Source organism: Oncorhynchus mykiss, chromosome 2, assembly GCF_057628025.1.
Source record: "Oncorhynchus mykiss isolate SJ-2025 chromosome 2, ASM5762802v1, whole genome shotgun sequence".
Lineage (NCBI taxonomy): Eukaryota > Metazoa > Chordata > Actinopteri > Salmoniformes > Salmonidae > Oncorhynchus > Oncorhynchus mykiss.
Window position 1 is genome coordinate 85,732,151 of NC_143023.1, and position 22,036 is coordinate 85,754,186.

The following is a 22,036-nucleotide window of genomic DNA, read 5'->3' on the forward strand; positions in this document are numbered from 1 at the left end:
ACAAAGGTCAACCTCCATCTTTTGCAACAAACTGGCCAGATTGAGTTTATAGACGTTGTTCAGATTACCATCCACCATTATGCCCAAATATGTGAAGCCCATAGGCGACCATCTAAAAGGAAACTTGTGCTTGATGGTATGATGGTCAAAGACAGACAACGGTTAGATTTCACTTTTATCAAAATTGACCTTATATCCAGAGAAAGAACTATAACACTGTAGTAGGATCTGCAAGTGAGAGAGGGAGTGTTCTGGGTTTGTTAGAAATAAGATAAGGTCGTCCGCAAAGAGTGATAATTTATGGGTATGGGGGCCCACCTCAAAGCCATGTATGTCAGGGCACGTTCTAATAGCCTCAGCCAACGTTTCGATGGCGAGGGCAAAGAGGTGGGGGGCTAATTGGGCAACCTTGTCTGTTCCCCCTATAAAGAGGGAAAGAGGAGGAAGTAATCCCATTGGTAGCAATCCTAGCTTTAGGAGATTTGTAGAGTGATTTTATCAAATTTACAAACACGGTACCTAAACCAAACTTTTCCAAGACGCGAAAGAGGTATGGCCATTCAACCCTATCAAAGGCCTTTTCAGCGTCGAGGGAGTCTGCGACACTATGTATTTTGTTTTTGTTAGCAAGGTGAATTATATCAAAGAACCTTCTGAGATTATTGGAGGACAAACTATTAATTATGAAGCCAGTCTGATCTGGGTTGACCAACGGGGGAAGACATGACTCCAGTCTCTTAGATAGCATCTTGGTGACCAGTTTACAATCTGTGTTAAGGAGAGAGATTGGTCTATAGGAGGCGCACTTTAGCGGGTTTTTCCCTTTCTTGTGGATTACAGTAATCACTGCTTGAGAGAAGGACTCTGGAAAGCAGTTGTCTTCTCTGGCTTTTTTAAGTACCTCCATAAGGTAGGGGACCAACAGCTCCCTAAATTCTTTATAGAACTCTGGAGGGAAGCCATCCTCCCCAGGAGATTTATTAGAAGGTAAGGATTTAATGGCCTCCAACAATTCAGGAACTGAGAAGTGTTCACTCAGGCGCTCGCTGTCTTCCCCTGACGTCGATCAGTCTTAAGAATAGACAAGGACAGCAGCGACTGTGAACAAAGACTGTATTGAGTGACTGATCTGGTCAGTAAAGAACATAGATACAAAGGCAGTTGTCCCATCAATGCTTTGTACACAAGTGTACCAGTGCCTTAGCCTCCTGGTGGAGAGAGGGTCCATTGCACCATAGCATACAAATCACAGTGATGGGTGATCCAGCATTTGTAATACATTTTAAAGCTCTATGATACAGTGTCCAGAATGTAAGGTACTTGCTGAGCCCTGCATATAGACAATATCACCACAATCCAGCACTGAGTGCTTTGAACAAGATCCTTTCTGACTAACATTGGAAAGCAAGATGTTTTTCCTGAAATAGAAACCCAATTTCAACTTAGTTTGTCACATGCACAGGATACAGAATATGTAAATGGTACAGTGAAATGGCTACGTGTATTGTAACAATATCAAAAACTGAAAGTGTCCAGATAAGTATTTTATAATTATTAGATGATGCTTACCCAGACACACTTGTCTAAATTGATGGGTCATGTGAAAGAAATGCTATACCTCTTCCCCACCAGCCACATCCAGCTTAGTGGAGGGGTCACTATTGTTTAGACGTGTACACATAGATGGCTGTATTCACCCCCCAGACACACCTGGTTAACTTGATGGGTCCTGTAATCATCTGGCAAAATGGAGTCTTTGTTTTTGACATTTAGCTAGTTAGCTAAACAATAAACCAGGATTATGCCAATGTATGATACTACCACCAATACAAACTGATTGTCATAGCTGTTGTATGAATCTGCATCTAGTTCAAACTAACCAACTTGGTTCAATGTTAGCTAGCTAGTGAACATTAGGCTATAACTAGCCATGCAAATGGATTTCTGATAATAATACTACACAGATCATATACATAATGTTGGCAAGCTAACATTCGCTAGTTGGTTAACAGTATTCTTTAGCTTGCAATGAAAATGACTTTCTGACATTTGAAACTTTTATATCTGAAATGTAGCTATACTCTTACTTGTATACATGGATGAACGCTTCACGGCAGACTGGAACCATTTAACTCCATTTCGTTTGTAGCTACATCTTGTTTAGCCAGCGTTGTCAAGTCATTATGGTTCATACTGACTGTGGCATGTGCAGAAAGTAGCCCATCACAACTTTTTCCAACTAATCTGTCAATAGCGCCTGCTAAATTCAGGGCCTCAATATTGATAAGAAAAGTAGAAACCTCTCGAGGGCTAATCTTATACTGCATCTTTCAAAAAAGACTACAAAGGATTGTCAGCACATTCTGAGCAGCTCACGTTGTAGACAGAAGCACGCTACATAGCAGACCATGCTACATAGCAGACCAATCTAAACTTATCTCCCGGCATGTCCTGCCCACCATTATCTCAGCCAATCAGGAACCTTCCTGCTAGCCATGTCTATTTCCGTGTCTAAACTGTCTAGGCTCTTAATTTTAACCATTTTATTTGTATTTACAGATGGAGTAAAAGTTGGTTAAGGCACATGAAAGTTTGCATTTCTGACAAGTGCATTACGATAAATAAAAGTTCAAATGTGCCTTCTGTCAAGTGATGTCGCATATGCCTAGATTCCTAAAACGGGTCAGGTGTAGAGATGCAGGAAATTAGCTTTAAAAATATACATTTCTCTCAGCCTCATTCCAAAACATGTAGATTAGCTATAAAACTACAGATGTTTCTATTTGCTCATGGCAAAATGTATAGATTTGTAGGAAGCTGTTTTTCCCATAAACTATTTTTCTTAGGGGGGGGGGGCTTTCTCAGACCATGTGGGCCTCCGAAACTGCGGTACGCTACTGGTAGCTAGTGCTGAGTGAGTAATCACATTTTTTGGGGGGGTCGGTTATCAAATTTGTATTTGAACAATGCAGTTCAAGAAATGGAGTTGTAGCATAACAGTCTTGTATCATAGCATCCGGGCGAGGGAGCGCTTTGAATGTGTCTCTGTATGTGGAGTAAAGGTGGTCTAGAGTTTAAAAAATATATATATATTTCCTCTAGTTGCACATGTGACACGCTGGTAGATATTAGTTCAAACGGATTTAAGTGTGCCTGCATTAATGTCCCCGGCCACTAGGAGCGCAACTTCTGGATGTGCATTTTCTTGTTTGCTTATGGCCTTACACAGCTCGTTGAGTGCAGTCGAGTGCCAGCATCATTTGTGGTGGTAGATGGACAGCTACGAATAATATAGATGAGAACTCTCTTGGCAATTAGTGTGGTCTACAGCTTATAATGAGGTACTTTTTCTCAGGCTAGCAGTACCTCGAGACTTCCTTAATATTAGACATTGGACCAGCTGTTATTGATATATATATATATATACAGACACACACACACACACACACACACACACACACACACACACACACCTCGTCTTACCAGACGTAGCTGTCCTGCCAATGCATGGAAAACCCACCCAACTGTATATTATCCCTGTCGCAACGACTGTAAAACATAAGATATTACAGTTTTTAATGTCCTGTTGGTAGGATAGTCTTGAACAGAGTGATTTGGTTGACAGCCGTATACCACGGGTATGACAACATTTATTTTTACTGCTGTAATTACATTGGCAACCAGTTTATAGTAGCAGTAAGGCACCTCATGGGTTTGTGGTATATGGCCAATGTACCACTCCGTGTTGCGTCGTGCCTAGGAACAGCCCTTAGCCAGGGTATATAGGCCATATCCCACACCCCCTCGGGCCTAATTGCTTCAATAGAATGGATGGTAGAGGTGGGTTACCCAGTTGCCAACATATTCTCACAAGGCACCCCGATCTCCACCCCCTGTATTTCCATATTTTCTACATGCAAATTATGGGAATTTGGGCCTGGTCTAGGAGAAGCAGTACATCCTTCACGTCAGACTCATTAAGGACAAGATCTTTGTCCAGTTCGAGGTGAGTAATTGCTGTTCTGATATCCAGAAGCTCTTTTCGGTCATAAGAGACTGTAGCAGCAACATTATGTACAAAATAGGTTAGAAACAATGTGAAAAAAACACAAAATAGCACAGTTGGTTAGGAGACCGTAAAACTGCAGCCATCCTCTCCGGTGCCATTATTGACCGATGTCAGGGTCACGGCCTGTCACGGACACCGACGGCCCGCTTTGAGGATAATACAGTGCTACTGACGCAGCCCGTTACCAAGGACTGTGAGCTCTCCTTCTCCGTGGCCGGTGTAAGACATTTAAACGTGCTAACCCTCACAAGGCTGCCGACCCAGAAGTCATCCCTAGCTGTGTCCTCGGAGCATGCGCAGACCAGCTGGCTGGTGTGTTTACGGACATATTTAATTTGTCCCTATACCGGTCTGCTGTCCCCCACATGCTTCAAGATGGCCACCATTATTCCTGTTCCCAAGAAGGCAAAGGTAACTGAACTAAATGACTATCGCACTGTAGCAGTCACTTTTGTCATCATGAAGTGCTTGGAGAGACCAAGGATAATATCACCTCAACCTTACATTCACCCTAGACTCACTTTAAGTTTCTTATCGCCCCAATAGGTCCACAGACGACGCAATCGCCATCACACTGCACACTGCCCTATTCCATCTGGACAAGAGGAATACCAATGTAAGAATGCTGTTCATTGACTACAGCTCAGCATTCAACACCATAGTACCCTCCAAGGTTGAGGCCCTGGGTCTCAACCCCGCCCTGTGCAATTGGGTCCTGGACTTTCTGACAGACCGCCACCAGGTGGTGAAGGTAGGAAACAACATCTCCACTTTGCTGACCCTCAACACTAGGGCCCCACAGGGGTGCGTGCTCAGCCCCCTCCTGTACTCCCTGTTCACCCATGACTGCGTGGCAATGCACGCCTACAACTCAATGATCAAGTTTGCAGATGTTTCAACAGTAGAGGCTTGATCACCAACAATGACGAGACAGCCTACAGGGACGAGGTGAGGGCACTTGGGGTGTGGTGTCAGGAAAACAACCTCTCACTCAACGTCAACCAAACCAAAGGGGATGATTGTGGACTTCAGGAAACAGCAGAGGGAGCACTCCCCTATCCACATCGACGGGACAGCAGTGGAGAAGGTGGAACGTTTTAAGTTCCCCGACGTCGATATCACTGACAAACTGAAATGGTCCACGCACACAGACAGTGTGGTCAAGGAGCAACAGTGCTTCTTCAACATCAGGAGGCTGAAGAAATTTGTCCTGTCAACTAAAATCGTCACAAACTTTTTACAGATGCACAATTGAGCATAAAAAAACAACTTCCTCTCTAAGCCATCAGACTTTTAAACAGCCAGAGGCTGCTGCCTACATACAGACATGAAATCATTGTCCACTTTTAATAAACAGTTCACTAGTCATTTTAATAATGCCAATTTAATCATGTTTACATATCTTGCATCACTCATCTCATGTATGTATATACTGTATTTTAAACCATATATTGCATCTTGTCTATGCTGCTCTGTCATTGCGCATCCATATATTTATGTGTGTGTATATTTTTATTCCTTTACTTAGAATTGTGTGTGTTTTAGGTAGTTGTTGTGGAATTGATAGATATTTCTGCACTGTTGGAAGTAGAAGCACACGCATTTCACTACACTTTCAATAACATCTACTAACGATGTGTATGTGACCAGGAAAATTTGATTTGATATCTGTTCAATTACTTGAATAGTATTTAGTTTCTTGTGTGAGCCCATTGCATCGTTTTCTCTAAAGAGAGAAATCAAGTTAATAACTGTGGGACACTGGGCTGAAGGGAGTTTTCATGAATCAAATATTCAACCTACATTGAACAAAAAATATAAACGCACCATGTAAAGCGTGGGTCCTATGTGTCATGAGCTGAAACAAAATATCCCAGAAATGTTCCATATTCACAAAAAGCTAATTTCTGTCATTTTGTGCACAAATTTGTTTACATCTCTGTGAGTGAACATTTCTCCTTTGCCGAGGTAATTCATCCACCTGACAAGTGTGGCATATCAAGAAGCAGATTAAACAGCATGATCATTACACAGGTGCACCTTGTGCTGGGGACAATTAAAGGCCACTTTAAAAAGTGCAGGTTTGTCACACAACACAATGCCACAGATGTCTGAAGTTTTAATGGAGTGTGCAATTGTCACGCTGACTGCTGGAATGTCCAGAGAATTTAATGTTAACTTCTCTGCCATAAGCTGACTCCAACGTCATTTTAGAGACATTTCTAGTGCGTCCACCCGGCCTCACAACTGCAGACCACTTGTAACTACACCAGCCCAGGACCTCAACATCTGGCTTCTTCACCTACGGGATCGTCTATTGGAGAGGGGGTGCAGAGGAGTATTTATGTCTGTAATAAATCCCTTTTGTTTGTAAAACTCATTCTGAGTGGCTGGGCCTGCCTCCGCAGCGGGTGGGCCTGGCTGCATATTGGGTGGGCCGATGCCCTCCCCGGCCTACCCATGGCTGCGCCCCTGCCCAGTCATGTGAAATCCATAGGGCCTAATGAATTTATTTGATGAATTGACTGATTTCCTTTATATGAACTGTATCTCAGTAAAATCTTTATTGCACATGGCGGCAGTTATACACTGCTCAAAAAAATAAAGGGAACACTTAAACAACACAATGTAACCCCAAGTCAATCACACTTCTGTGAAATCAAACTGTCCACCTAGGAAGCAACACTGATTGACAATAAATTTCACATGCTGTTGTGCAAATGGAATAGACAACAGGTGGAAATTATAGGCAATTAGCAAGACACCCCCAATAAAGGAGTGGTTCTGCAGGTGGTGACCACAGACCACTTCTCAGTTCCTATGCTTCCTGGCTGATGTTTTGGTCACTTTTGAATGCTGGCGGTGCTTTCACTCTAGTGGTAGCATGAGACGGAGTCTACAACCCTCACAAGTGGCTCAGGTAGTGCAGCTCATCCAGGATGGAACATCAATGCGAGCTGTGGCAAGAAGGTTTGCTGTGTCTGTCAGGGTAGTGTCCAGAGCATGTAGGCGCTACCAGGAGACAGGCCAGTACATCAGGAGACGTGGAGGAGGCCGTAGGAGGGCAACAACCCAGCAGCTACCTCCGCCTTTGTGCAAGGAGGAGCAGGAGGAGCACTGCCAGAGCCCTGCAAAATGACCTCCAGCAGGCCACAAATGTGCATGTGTCTGCTCAAACGGTCAGAAACAGACTCCATGAGTGGTATGAGGGCCTGACATCCACAGGTGGGGGTTGTGCTTACAGGCCAACACCGTGCAAGACGTTTGGCATTTGCCAGAGAATACCAAGATTGGCAAATTCGCCACTGGCGCCCTGTGCTCTACACAGATGAAAGCAGGTTCACACTGAGCACATGTGACAGACGTGACAGTCTGGAGACGCCTTGGAGAATGTTCTGCTGCCTGCAACATCCTCCAGCTTGACCGGTTTGGCGGTGGGTCAGTCATGGTGTGGGGTGGCATTTCTTTGGGGGGGCCGCACAGCCCTCCATGTGCTCGCCAGAGGTAGCCTGACTGCCATTAGGTACCGAGATGAGATCAGCAGACCCCTTGTGAGACCATATGCTGGGGCGGTTTGCCCTGGGTTCCTCCTAATGCAAGACAATGCTAGACCTCATGTGGCTGGAGTGTGTCAGCAGTTCCTGCAAGAGGAAGGCATTGATGCTATGGACTGGCCCGCCCGTTCCCCAGACCTGAATCCAATTGAGCACATCTGGGACATCATGTCTCGCTCCATCCACCAACGCCACGTTGCACCACAGACTGTCTAGGAGTTGGCGGATGCTTTAGTCCAGGTCTGGAGATCCCTCAGGAGACCATCCACCACCTCATCAGGAGCATGCCCAGGCGTTGTAGGGAGGTCATACAGGCACGTGGAGGCCACACACACTACTGAGCCTCATTTTGACTTGTTTTAAGGACATTACATCAAAGTTGGATCAGCCTGTAGTGTGGTTTTCCACTTTAATTTTGAGTGTGACTCCAAATCCAGACCGCCATGGGTTGATAAATTTGATTTCCAATGATAATTTTTGCGTGATTTTGTTGTCAGCACATTCAACATTGAAGTATTTAATAAGAATATTTCATTCATTCAGATCTAGGATGTGTTATTTTAGTGTTCCCTTTATTTTTTTGAGCAGTGTATATATTATTCCTTCGGTATAGTTCAGCGCAGAAACATGTTAATGAACTACAATGACCATAATCCATTGCACCTGTTCTTTCCGCCTCTAACAGAGATGGATAAATTTTCTTTACGCCTGCTACTTTAGGTTAGATACACACAGACTGGATGAGAGCGGAATGTACACAGCGAGGAGAGAGTGGGATAGACAGTTTGTGAAAGTATGCCTTATTTACTTTGAAGAACTAGTCAAATGATTGTCATAACTTTAAGGAATGAAAAATGGAAAAGTCGTCAAATAAAAACTAGGTTTTTTACACAACTGACATTTCATAGTCTTTTTTTTTTTTGTATTGATATCTACCCAATGTGGACAATGGAATATTTTTAATGTTTTGACAATTGAATTGAACTTTTTGCCTTTGGTAATGTCAATTAAAAAGCTCAAATTTGTGTGATTTTTGTTTCATAATGCATTTAATGTTTTAAAAATGATCAAAACCCAAATTGAAAACGGTGATATTTTTTATTTTAAAAAAAATATAGATATTTTTTATAATGGAACCAATATCGAGTCAGCTTCAAAAAACACTAATCGCTCAGCATTACTGGTAGCTAACTACGCTAATGGTCAAAAGTTTTAGAACACCTACTCATTAAGGCTTTTCTTTATTTTTACTATTTTTTTTGCATTGTAGAATAATAGTGAAGACTTCAAAACTAATGAAATAACACATGGAATCATGTAGTAACGAAAAAGGTTTTAAGCAAATTAAAATATACAGCTGAAGTCAGAAGTTTACATGCACTTAGGCTGGAGTCATTAAAACCCTTTTTCAACCACTCCACAAATGTCTTGTTAACAAACTGTAGTTTTGGCAAGTCATTTAGGACATCTACTTTGCATGACACAATTTAATTTTCCCAACAATTGTTTGAAGAAAGATCGATTTCACTTCCAGTGGGTTAGAAGTTTACGTATACTAAGTTGACTGTGCCTTTTAAACAGCTTGGGAAAATTCAAGAAAATTATGCTATGGCTTTAGATGCTTCTGATAGGCTAATTGATGTCATTTGAGTCAATTGGAGGTGTACCTGTGGATGTATTTCAAGGCCTACCTTCAAACTCATTGCCGCTCTGCTTGACATCATGGGAAAATCAAAAAGAAATCAGCCAAGACCTCAGAAAAACAAATGTAGACCTTCACAAGTCTGGTTCATCCTTGGGAGCAATTTCCAAATGCCTGAAGGTACCATGTTCATCTGTACAAACAATAGTATGCAAGTATAAACACCATGGGACCACACAGCCGTCATACTGCTGAGGAATCAGACGTGTTCTGTCTCCTAGAGAACGTACTTTGGTGCAAAAAGTGCAAATCAATCCCAGAACAACAGCAAAGGACCTTGTGAAGATGCTAGAGGAACCGGGTACAAAACGATCTATATCCACAGTAAAACAAGTTCTATATCGACATAACCTAGGCCGCTCAGCAAGGAAGAAGCCACTGCTCCAAAACCGCCATAAAAAAGCCAGACTATGGTTTGCAACTGCACATGGGGACAAAGATCGTACTTTTTGGAGAAATGTCCTCTGGTCTGATGAAGCAAAAATACAACTGTTTGACCATAATGACCATTGTTATGTTTGGAGGAAAAAGGGGGACGCTTGCAATCCGAAGAACACCATCCCAACCGTGAAGCACGGGTGTGGCAGCATCATGTTGTGAGGGTGCTTTGCTGCAGGAGGGACTGGTGCACTTCACAAAATAGATGGCGTCATGAGGCAGGAAAATTATGTGGATATATTGAAGCAACATCTCAAGACATCAGTTAAAGCTTGGTCACACGTGGGTCTTCCAAATGGATTTGACCCCAAGCATACTTCCAAAGTTGTGGCAAAATGGCTTAAGGACAACAAAGTCAAGGTATTGGAGTGGCCATCACAAAGCCCTGACCCCAATCCTATAGAACATTTGTGGGCAGAACTGAAAAAGCGTGTGTGAGTTAGGAGGCCTACAAACCTGACTCTGTTACACCAGCTCTTTCAGGAGGAATGGGCCAAAATTCACCCAACTTATTGTGGGAAGCTTGTGGAAGGCTACACAAAACATTTGACCGAAGTTAAACAATTTAAAGTCAATGCTACCAAATACTAATTGAGTGTAGGTAAACTTGTGACCCACTGGGAATGTGATGAAAGGAAAGCTGAAATAAATCATTCTCTCTACTATTATTCTGACTTTTCACATTCTTAAAATAAAGTGGTGATCCTAACTGACCTAAGACAGGGAATTTTTGCTAGGATTTAAATGTCAGGAATTGGGAAAAACGGAGTTTAAATGTATGTGAGCTTCCGACTTCAACTGTAAATTCTTCAAACTCTTGGCATTCTATCAACCATAATTTTTTCATTAAAAAAAAATGTAACTAGGCAAGTCAGTTCAAAACAAATTCTTATTTACAATGACGGCCAAACCTGGACGACGCTACGCCAATTGTGCACCAACCTATGGGACTCCCAATCACGGCCGGATGTGATACAGCCTGGATTAGAACCAGGGACTGTAATGACTCCTCTTGCACTGAGATGCAGTGTCTTAGACCACGGTGCCAATCGGGAGCCCAAAGCCTCATGATGGAGTCACATGGAATGCATTTCAATTAACAGGTGTGCCTTAAGTTCATTTATGGAATTTATTTCCTCAACGCGTTTGAGCAAATCAGTGATGTTGTGACAATAGTTACGATAGTCCATATTATGGCAAGAACAGCTCAAAACACTTTTTTTGGTTACTACATGATTCCATATGTGTTATTTCATAGTTTTGATGTCTTCACTCTTATTCTGCAATGTAGAAAATAGTAAAAATAAAGAAACACTTAATGTGTAGGTGTTCTAAAACTTTTTACCCTAGTGTATGTTATTGTGGTTTCTGGCACCCCAGTTCCAGGCCCTCCCAAGGTTGTGAGCTTCCCTCCTCCCAGGCTCTTCATATTGAATTATTCTTTAGATCCATTAGAATCTGTCTAATTTTCCACCATGATCAATAGGTTTTTAAATTGGTCATTTGAAATGTGCTCAAGCAGTTTAATGAACTCTGCTTTTTAAATAATAGGACTTGGAGATAAAGAATCAGCCCAGCCAGCTCTGGCATGTTTCTGTTGCACCACCAACCAGTCCTGAGTAGCTATCTGATTTTTAAATTTTTTTTTATCCCATAGCAGAAACATCCAACTTATCCTGTTTTTAAAGCACTCTCTCTCCCTCCCCCATGTTTTTCATCCTGCTGATGGTTGACTCCTAGCTTCCTTGCTTCTCCACAGCCAAGAGGTGTGGAGGCTGACCCCCTGTGACCCCAGCACTTAGATGGGTTTTATCTAGAGAGAGGCAGCAATCTGCAGGCTGTGGCTGCACAATGAAATGGGCCTCCTCACCATTCAGTTAATTCTGGACTGTCACCGTGCTTTTTCTTTGGGGAGGTTTGTTGGTGGAGGGGAGATGTGTTTTATGCAGAAAATTTAGAAGTGAATTCTGTAGATGGAGACAGAAGGGAGTGGTGGGGAGGTCAGCTGCAGGCGGATTACTTTTTAAGTGGAATAGCCAATTCTGAAGGGTGGCTTTGCATCCTAGGAAAGTGGGAAGAAAGGTTAAGTAAAATGGAGACTTGGCTGATGGAGCAATTTGCATTAGTGTTTTTTGCCCTCAGCCTCCCTTGTCTCTGCCCAGCCTCTGCTCTGTAGCTGAGGGCCTTTGGGTATTCCCGGGGAGAGAGCAAGCATGCTGGGTAACGGAGGAGAGGGGGGCCGGTCTGTACGGTGGCCTTAGGCTCCTGCTGCCGTCTCTCCTTGGCTCTTTCAGGGCCTTTAGAGTTTGCTCTCCTGGTTACTGCCGCTTCATAAACCCTCAATAGTGGCCACACAATGCCAGGCAGGAGAGGGGTCAGGGTTGAACTTGAACCTCCCATCCAACCGCTGGCAGAAAGGACTCCTCTGAGAACCTGTGAGCTAGTCCCCCCCCCCCCCACAGCAACTCAATCACCCTACGCAGCCTATCTAGTATGGTTGTTTGTCATGATCAAGCGTATTCGACTCGAGGTGAAATACTGCCTGATTCTGGTCCCCTATGGCTCTGACAATTTACTAGTTCCAATATCCACACTTCAACAAAGTTTTGCTACGAGAGCTCCTGTTTCATTGAAAATGTCAAACGGTGTCTTGGAAACCCTAAATTCTCATCACCTCCTACCATTTTACTCCAGGGCATCCGTATCACTTTGGAATCACACAGATTTTTTTTTTACGTGCCTACCTGTGACTAATACCAACCATAAAATGTTATATGCTGACTTTAAAACAAATATTTTTGCGTACCTTAAAAAGAGGATCTCCATATAACTCATTGGCTGACCTCTTCTCCCTGCTGTGTGTGTCTGTGTGGTAGGAGCTGGAAGAGGCACTACAGAAGCAGGACATAGACTTTCTGGCTGACCTCCTCGTCTCACTGCTGCAGGGATGCTACCAGCGCACAGACATCACGTAAGTAGTACCCCCAGCCTTCCCACATCCTTTATTTAATTTTTATTATTTTAATATTGACTAGGTCTACCTTTTTTCGCTCACTAGCACACAGCAGCATTTACCTTTCTTGTAACTCAATGTTGGTCTGTTATCTTTCCCATCTTGGTGACAACATCCAGGGGCCCGTATGGGCCTACACTAGAGGTCGAAACGTTTATCATTTTTCAACGCCGATACCGATTACTGGAGGACCAAAAAAAGCCAATACCGATTAATACGTTTTTGTTTGTTTTTTGTTGTTGTAATAATGACAATTACAACAATACTGAATGAACACTTATTTTAATTTAATATAATACATCAATAAAATCAATTTAGCCTCAAATAAATTGTGAAGCATGTTTAAATAATGCAAAAACAAAGTGTTGGAGAAGAAAGTAAAAGTGCAATATGTGCCATGTAAGAAAGCTAACGTTTAAGTTCCTTCCTTGCTCAGAACATGAGAACATATGAAAGCTGGTGGTTCCTTTTAACAAGAGTCTTCAATATTCCCGGGTAAGAAGATTTAGGTTGTAGTTATTATAGGAATTATAGGACTATTTCTCTCTATACCATTTGTATTTCATATACCTTTTGACTATTGGATGTTCTTATAGGCACTTTAGTATTGCCAGTGTAACAGTATAGCTTCCGTACCTCTCCTCGCTCCTACCTGGGCTCGAACCAGGAACACAACGACAACAGCCACCCTCGAAGCAGCGTTACCCATGCAGAGCAAGGGGAACAACTACTCCAAGTCTCAGAGCGAGTGACGTTTGAAACGCTATTGGCGCGCACCCCGCTAACTAGCTAGCCATTTCACATCACATCGTTACACCATCCTAATCTCGGAGGTTGATAGGCTTGAAGTCAGAAACAGCGCAATGCTTGACGCACAACGAAGAGCTGCTGGCAAAACGCACGAAAGTGCTGTTTGAATGAATGCTTATGAGCCTGCTGCTGCCTACCACCGCTCGGTCAAACTGCTCTATCAAATCATAGACTTAGTTATAACATAATAACACACAGAAATACGAGCCTAAGGTCTGTAATATGGTAGAATCTGGAAACTATAATCTCGAAAACAAGACGTTTATTCTTTCAGATAAAATACGGAATGGTTCCGTATTTCACTAACGGCTGGCATCCATAAATCTAAATATTCCTGTTACATTGCACAACCTTCAATGTTATGTCATAAATATGTAAAATTCTGGCAAATTAGGTGGCCCAAACGGTGGCATATACACAGACTCTGCATGCAATGAACGCAAGAGAAGTGACACAATTTCACCTGGTTAATATTGCCTGCTAACCTGGATTTCTTTTAGCAAAATATGCAGGTTTAGAAATATATACATCTGTGTATTGATTTTAAGAAAGGCATTGATGTTCATGGTTAGGTACACATTGGAGCAACAATATGCACCGCATCGATTATATGCAACGCAGGACACGCTAGATAAACTAGTAATATCATCAACCATGTGTAGTTAACTAGTGATTATGATTGATTGATATTTTTTTTTATAAGATAAGTTTAATGCTAGCTAGCAACTTACCTTGGCTTACTGCATTCACGTAACAGGCAGTCTCCTCGTGGAGTGCAATGAGAGGCAGGTGGTTAGCGCGTTGGACTAGTTAACTGTAAGGTTGCAAGATTGGATCCCCCGAGCTGATAATGTGAAGTTCTGCCCCTGAACGAGGCAGTTAACCCACCGTTCCTAGGCCGCCATTGAAAATAAGAATGCGTTCTTAACTGACTTGCCTAGTTAAATAAAGATTAAATAACGGTGTAAAAAAATCGGTGTCCAAAAATACTGATTTCCGATTGTTATGGAAACTTCAAATCGGCCCTAATTAATCGGCCATTCCGATTAATCGGTCGACCTCTAGCCTGCACACAGTGAAACACAGGAAGCTTGAGTCACAAACCCTGTTAGTAGTGAGCACATCAGAATGGGAACAGCTTGTGTTGAAATCAGCCTTTACAACTGAGTGAGAGTTCTCACAAAGGAAGCTATGTTTAGGAAGATTTTTCCCTGGTGGGGGATAGTTCATTTGATGAGTATGTGTGAGATAGGGAGTGGGAAGAGCACAGGAAAGTAAAATGAATGTTCTAGTCCAAAAGTGGCCTCCACCCACTACCACCACCTCTTCTGGGTCCTAATTGATCAAAGGTGTGTGCACACAAAAAATACTCAAAACCTTTGCTTGTGCCAGTTTTTCTGCAAAGGTTGGTATTCAAATTTTGAGCTTGATGAGAGTGCATATATTCACGCTACTCTCAAGCCATGTGTGCACACAACTTCTAGAAGGTTGATCAATTGTATTGCAAGCCAATAGGATTATTGTTTTTTTGAGGTGTTTGCTCAAATTGCAGTAATGGTAAGCTAATAGAAACACAATCATGTATTGAGAAACAAAATATTGAACGAACAATTTGTCTTTTGCATAGATGTGTGGGTTTAACATTTTACTTTTAAATTGTTCGAAAGGACAATCAGTCTTGTAAGAATGCGCGGCCATTGTCTGGCCCTCGCTGGGCGGCATGCATTTTTTGGCGGGGGGGGGGGGGGGTCACTGTACCATTCTGCCCACACCTGTACAGAAATGTTGATAAAAATTTGCCATGGCACTGTCTTTTAGGAACTATCATGGCCCAGTTCCAACAAGGTGTTTATACTTATTTTCTACCATAATTTGCAAATAAATTCATAAAAAATCCTACAATGTGATTTTCTGGATTTTTTTTCTCATTTTGTCTGTCTAGTTGAAGTGTACCTATGATGAAAATTACAGGCCTCTCATCTTTTTAAGTGGGAGAACTTGCACAATTGGTGGCTGACTGAATACTTTTTGCCCCACTGTATATGTTGCGTGTGACAGTTTGATCAATACCAATAATTTGTGGCGCATGCACATCCTAGAATCTCCACGTACACCAGAATTTAGTAAGACATTTACTCACTGTTGATAAGTGAGCCCCCTGCTCTTGCTCCATCAGCACTAACGGGCCAGGCACCAGTCTGCCTGTGATTGGGGAGAGAGGTTAGGACTGATCCAGTTTCCGCACCCGGGCTGGCCTTATTGGGCTGGACAGCCACTGGCATCTCCGGGGTGGCTGTTTGGCTCTGGCCTTTCTGGCCTTTCACGCTGCAGCTGTCTGAACGTGCACGCTGCTCTTTCAAGATAAGCTATTTTCTTTCTCATTTTCGCTTGTTGCGTTGGCACTCACCCCTGCCCTGACTCCTTGTTTCTATGCAACTGAGCGGGATCTGAAGGGTTCCAGATTATTCAGACAAGTCTGGCCCAGAACCAACATTTTATTTACCAGCATCCAACTTAGAACAATGATACAAACTAGGGATCCACCGATATATCGTTGAACATATTGGAATCGGCCTGATATCGGCCTGATATCTAGTTTAATGGCTATGTGCAAAACTGATGTCAAAACTGACGTGCATACCTATATAACACAGATTAGAACATCTTTGTATATAATGATCAATCAGTATTCCTTTTAACTGCCTAGATTGGTATCAATACAAAGTACATGTTCCAAGTTTTGACCTTTTGACACTATAAGAACAGTAGGCATTTGAGAATGAATGACTTCTAGTTGAAGATATTAAGTATGTGACATGAATGGGTTAGAAACAACAAAATTATCCTTGACTAGTTTGCTCCAACTAAATTCACTGCAGTAGATCTCAATATGGTTTTGTTAATACCCAGCCCTCCTTACTATTGTATTGTCATACTAGCATGTCATTGTCTCAGAGATTAATGGCGACACTTTACCAGGTGTGGGAAAACATATGGGACTAATCACTCCTCTCCCCTTCAGCCCCCAGGCATTCAGCGATTACCTGGACGACATCATCAACTACCGCTGGGAGTTGGAGGAGGGGAAGCCTAACCCACTGCGCCAGGGGCCCTTTGAGGAGCTGGCCCCACGCACGCAGGTGGAACTGCTGCACAGGCTGTGTGACTACCGCCTGGACGCTGCCGATGTCTTCGACCTGCTCAAGGTACTGCGCGCGCGCACACACACACACACAGAGAGAGTACACCGGTTACCGCAAGTCTGCACCTTGTTTAACTCCTGTTATGACTGTGTCAGAGTTAGCATGGGGAAAACGGTAAAAAAAACTGGATAAACACTTTTTTTTTTTTGTAGTTAGCTGTAGTTATGGTGAATTATTGTGATGCCATTTATGGTGACTGGCTGAAGAAGTGCTATCTAACCTGATGAAGTGAATTATGTACAGTACCAGTCATAAGTTTGGACACACCTACTCATTCCAGGGTTTTTCTTTATTTTTACTATTTTCCACATTGTAGAATAATAGTGAAGATATCAAATCTATGAAATAACGTAGTAACCAAAAGTGTTAAACAAATCAAAATATATTTGAGATTCTTCAAAGTAGCCACCCTTTGCCTTGACAGCTTTGCACACTGTTGGCATTCTCTCAACCAGCTTCATGAGGTAGTCACCTGGAATGTATTTCAATTAACAGGTGTGCCTTGTTAAAAGTTCATTTGTGCAATTTCTTTCCTTCTTAATGCGTTTGCGCCAATCAGTTGTGTTGTGACAAGGTAGGGGTGGTATACAGAAGATAGCCCTATCAGGTAAAAGACCAAGTCCATATTATGGCAAGAACAGCTCAAATATGCAAAGAGAAACGACAGTCCATCATTACTTTAACACATGAAGGTCAGTCGATGCCGAAAATTTCAATAAAAAAAAAAAAAAAATGTATATGCAGTTGCAAAAACCATCAAGCGCTATGATGAAACTGGCTCTCATGAGGACTGCCACAGGAAAGGAAGACCCAGAGTTAACTCTGCTGCAGAGGATAAATTCATAAGTTACCAGCCTCAGAAATTGAAGCCCAGATAAATGCTTGACAGAGTTCAAGTAAGACACATCTCAACATCAACTGTTTTTTTATGTTTTATTTTATTTAACCTTTTTTATTTTACTAGTCAGTTAAGAACAAATTCTTATTTTACAATGACAGCCTAGGAACAGTGGGTGAACTGCCTCGTTCAGGGGCAAAACAACAAAGATTTACCTGGTCAGCTCGGTGATTCGATCTAGCAACCTTTCGGTTACTGGACCAACGCTCGAACCACTAGGCTACCTGCCGCCTCCTGTTCAGAGGAGACTGTGTGAATCAGGCCTTCATGGTCGAATTGCTGCAAAGAAAACACTGAAGGACACCAATAAGAAGTGACTTGCTTGTCCTAAAGAACACGAGCAATTAGACCGTGGAAATCTGTCCTTTGGTCCGATGAGTCCAAATTTTAGATTTTTGGTTCCAACCGCCATGTCTTTGTGAGACACAGAGTATGTGAATAGATAATCTCCACGTGTGTGGTTCCCACCGTGAAGCATGGAGGAGGAGGTGTAATGGTGTGGGGGTGCTTTGCTGGTGACACTGACAGTGATTTTATTTAGAATTCAAGGCACACTTAACCAGCATGACTACCACAGCATTCTGCAGCGATACGCCATCCCATCTGGTTTGGGCTTAGTTGGGACTATCATTTGTTTTTAAACAGGACAATGATCCAAAACACACCACCAGGCTGTGTAAGTGCTATTTGACCAAGAATGAGAGTGATGGAGTGCTGCATCAGATGACCTGGCCTCCACAATCACCCGACCTCAACCCAATTGAGATGATTTGGACTGCGAAGTGAAGGAAAAGCAGCCAACAAGTGCTCAGCATATGTGGAAAGCATTCCTCATGAAGCTGGTTAAGAATGCCAAGAGTGTGCAAAGCTGTCATCAAGGCAAAGGGTGGCTACTTGGAAGAAACTCAAATATAAAATAGATTTAGATTTGTTTTACTTTTTTTTTTTTTTTTGGTTACTACATGATTCCATACGTGTTATTTCGTAGTTTTGATGTCTTCCCTATTAAAAAATAGAAAAAAAATAAAAACCCTTGTATGTTTGTCCAAACTGTTGACTGGTACTGTACATTATTAATCCATGCAATGTTTGATCCTAGGGCTTGGATGCGGACAGCCTGCGCGTGGAGCCGTTGGGTCAAGATGGGAACGGTACCCTCTACTGGTACTTCTATGGTACCCGCATGTACAAAGAGGACCCGGTCAAGAGGAAAGCAGAGCAGCTCCGGTAAGAGGGAATGGTTTTGCTTGCCCATAATTCACCAATAGAGGTCGTAGTATGTGAACACAATGCTAGCGTATATAACCATGTTTTCTATTTTTTGAATTCTCTGATACTTTACTGTGTGTGTGTGTGTGTGCGCATTTATATATGCGTTCTGGTTTTTGTAATGCAATGACCTATGTAAACAGTAGCACTTCCTACTGCAAATTATGTTTTCTAAGGAAGGACAAAGTGGGCACCAACATAGTTAGTTAGTTATTCTCCATAACTACATGTACTTGTTAGCCTGTTAGAGGTTAATTACACGGGTCACTCCGGTAATAGCTACACAGGTAAAAGGCCTGTGTAATTTAAAGTGTGGGCGGATATTTGTTTTTCATGATTTTGTCCCCCCACAGTGAAGCCCTTGTGATCAAACCAGCAGAGAAGAGGAAAAGAGGAAGACCACCAAAGAAGAAAGTGGAGGAGATCCAGCTAAGGTGACCAGCAGCAGGGTCTCTCCTTTGTGGTCTCACGTTCTCTCCGCTCTCAAACAAAATGTCTCCAGAGAAACAAATATTTTCACCAGCTTTGTTCCCCAGTCCTTGTTCATGCAATGCTTTGGAGTGCATGGTAAATACCTAACGGGCTGTCCTTTTGTTTCAGTGAGGTGGAGAGCGAAGTGAAGAAGGAGAATGGACTGGAAGGTCTGCACTCAGGCACAGGTGAGAGCAAAAGGACAAAGCTATCAAAAAATGGTCGACTTCTACTTCTGACTAGAGATGTATATTGATGCTGACGATTGGGACTCATGTTGACCATGATGTGTCTGTCCGTCCAGACCGCGAGCGTGGCGCCTGGTCCCTGGTGTGTGACACAGAGGAGCAGTGGGCCAGTCTGGCTGAGAGCATCAAGGACAAAACGTCCCCCCAGGACCGCCACCTCTACCGCATCATCAGCCAGAACTTCCTCCCTGAGATCAGCAGCATGATCGAGCTCAAGGTCAGACAGCTCTCTTCTCTCCTCACTCTTCATTCAGACATTGACTCCAGGAGGCGTTGGGAAGTGGTGGCTGGGAGGGAGGCTGTGTGATGTACCTACAGGTGTGGAGGCGGACTGGTCTCTGCTTGCCCAGAACACCAGCTTCTAAACCCTACAGAGCCTTGGGCCCAAAGCATGTCTGTCTTTCACTGTGGACCAGTTGCCCTGTGTGCAGCTGCTGCTGACGTGACAGTCGGGGCTGGGGACGCTCATTTATCACTAGTTTTTCTTCTGGGGAATGAGACTCGCCTCGGGAGATTGACGCCATGTTTTAACTGTTCAAACGCTGCCCTTTTAAGACATTGCATACTCATTTATCTTTGAGGATACGTAGTTAGACAGTATATCTGTTGCGAGACGAGCACATTCTGATTGGTGGTGGCTGCTATTCCTAGCCCACCATTTCCTAGTGTCCTCTTGTCTGATAACACATACTGGCCCTGTTGCTATAGAAACCCAACACAGCCTGCCGGTCTAAAGCCCTTTGGCCATTCTGTCGGCATAGGGTCATTCTCTAATGATCACCCGATGGTGACCTGTCCTTTACGGCCAGCATGCCTGGCTGGTATCTTTCTGGACATATTCACAGTTCTCAAGCTGCTGAACATTCCCTTCCCACTGGGTGCAGGCTCTGGCAGTACAGAGTATGTGTAGCGTGTGTGAGCGCACACTAGCGTGGATTCCTCCAGTTCCCGTCCACAGCCCTGACCATCACAGCCATTTGGTGGGGGCGCTGACGGGAGGCAGACGCTCACCTTGAGGTGGGATGGAGCCTCTTGATTGACGACCCTATTTGCTGCAGAATTGGCGACCACTTAAGTGGCGACACCAGAGGCACTCCATCTCCTGTGTGGTATTAAGTGCTGTGGGTAATGCAGAGCAGAGGAGCCCCGGGACATGCTGTTGCTGCGGTGCAGAGAGAGAAGACTGGGGGATGGGAGCTGTAGCTTATTCAGCACTTTGACACCCCCTCTAGTTGTGGTGGCGGCAGCCATAAGCACCAGTGGAGCTACCTGCCTTGCAAAAAACATGTTCACATGCTGCTGGCAGGCAGAACTCTAAAAGGGGAAAGGGGCTAGCCCTGGTGGTGTTCACAGGCCCGGTCATCTGATGGGCTCTGACAGGAAGCACCAAGCCAATTCCCTGACATAAATATAGAAACTCCCTAGCCCAGAAGGCTCCGCTCTGACTGCAGCTTCCTTCTGTAGTTTTTTTCTTCCATGTTGTAGTCTGTGTATAAATGTTAACGGGTTGTATTCTGCGACCAATTTTGATACTCATGGACAGGATTTGGGAACAAAAAAATCATGTAACTTCCTTAGTAATTGCTGCAATATAGGCTTTTTCATGAAGTGGCAATGCTACGATCTGTTTGCAAATGAACACACACAAGAAACAGCCCACCCCCACTCCCCTGGCTTTTAGTGGTAATTGTTACATTTGATTATTAATATCACGGGGAGCATGGAGGAGTTTGGTTAGTCAGAGACCCCCTGGGTGGTGGGTGTGGTTTAAAGTGTGGTAGTCAGGGGGTGGGGAGGAACAGAGCCTGAATTGCCAAAGGGCATGTGACCCCTCTCCTCACAGCTCTGCTGGAAGAGCAAAGAGGATTCCCCAGGGTCTGCTTGGGTTTTGGCTCCCGTGGAAGCATTACTTGATCAATGTGACTGTGTGTGATTTATTTTTTTACAAGTGTGAATAACGAACCCACTTATTTGTGTTTTAATCTGGATTATTTTGCCTCTCCAGGAGAATGAGCAGAAGCAGAGGCTGCTGGACCCCACCCCAGTACGCAGCTCTTACCGGCTCTCTGAGAAACGCATGAGCCAAGAGGAGGAGGTGAGACCAGCTGTGTGTTTGTGTATAGATGGTTCTTGGTGTTCTCAGTGTGTCCTGTCTCCTGTGAGACCCAGTGGACTGATAGTTTCCTGTGTGACCCAGGACACGCTGCAAGCCATAGCTGACGTGGAGCAGCAGAAACAGAGGGATGTGGACATGGACAGGCAGGCCCTGCTGGCAGAGCAGAAACGAGAGGAGGAGATGCTGCTTCAGGAGGAGCGTCAGAGAGAGGAGCAGGAGAGAGTCAAAGCTGTGGAGGGTGAGTA

General features: G+C 43.5%; 1 protein-coding gene and 1 long non-coding RNA gene across 3 annotated transcripts in view; both read left to right on the top strand.

Moving 5' to 3' along the window:
* Positions 1–22,036, top strand: part of LOC110498211 (chromatin remodeling regulator CECR2) — a 55,290-nt gene that overhangs the window by 20,425 nt on the left and 12,829 nt on the right. For both annotated transcript variants that reach the window (XM_021574842.3, XM_021574851.3), the window contains exons 2-9: positions 12,640–12,734; positions 16,609–16,792; positions 18,787–18,914; positions 19,310–19,390; positions 19,557–19,615; positions 19,732–19,892; positions 21,681–21,770; positions 21,873–22,029. In XM_021574842.3, coding sequence (XP_021430517.3) covers positions 12,640–12,734; positions 16,609–16,792; positions 18,787–18,914; positions 19,310–19,390; positions 19,557–19,615; positions 19,732–19,892; positions 21,681–21,770; positions 21,873–22,029 — 955 coding nt within the window. The remainder of the gene's footprint in view (positions 1–12,639; positions 12,735–16,608; positions 16,793–18,786; positions 18,915–19,309; positions 19,391–19,556; positions 19,616–19,731; positions 19,893–21,680; positions 21,771–21,872; positions 22,030–22,036) is intronic.
* Positions 2,645–5,524, top strand: LOC149985262 (uncharacterized). The gene is made up of 2 exons (XR_016488893.1): positions 2,645–4,480; positions 4,616–5,524. It is a non-coding gene; the product is annotated as an uncharacterized LOC149985262 (long non-coding RNA).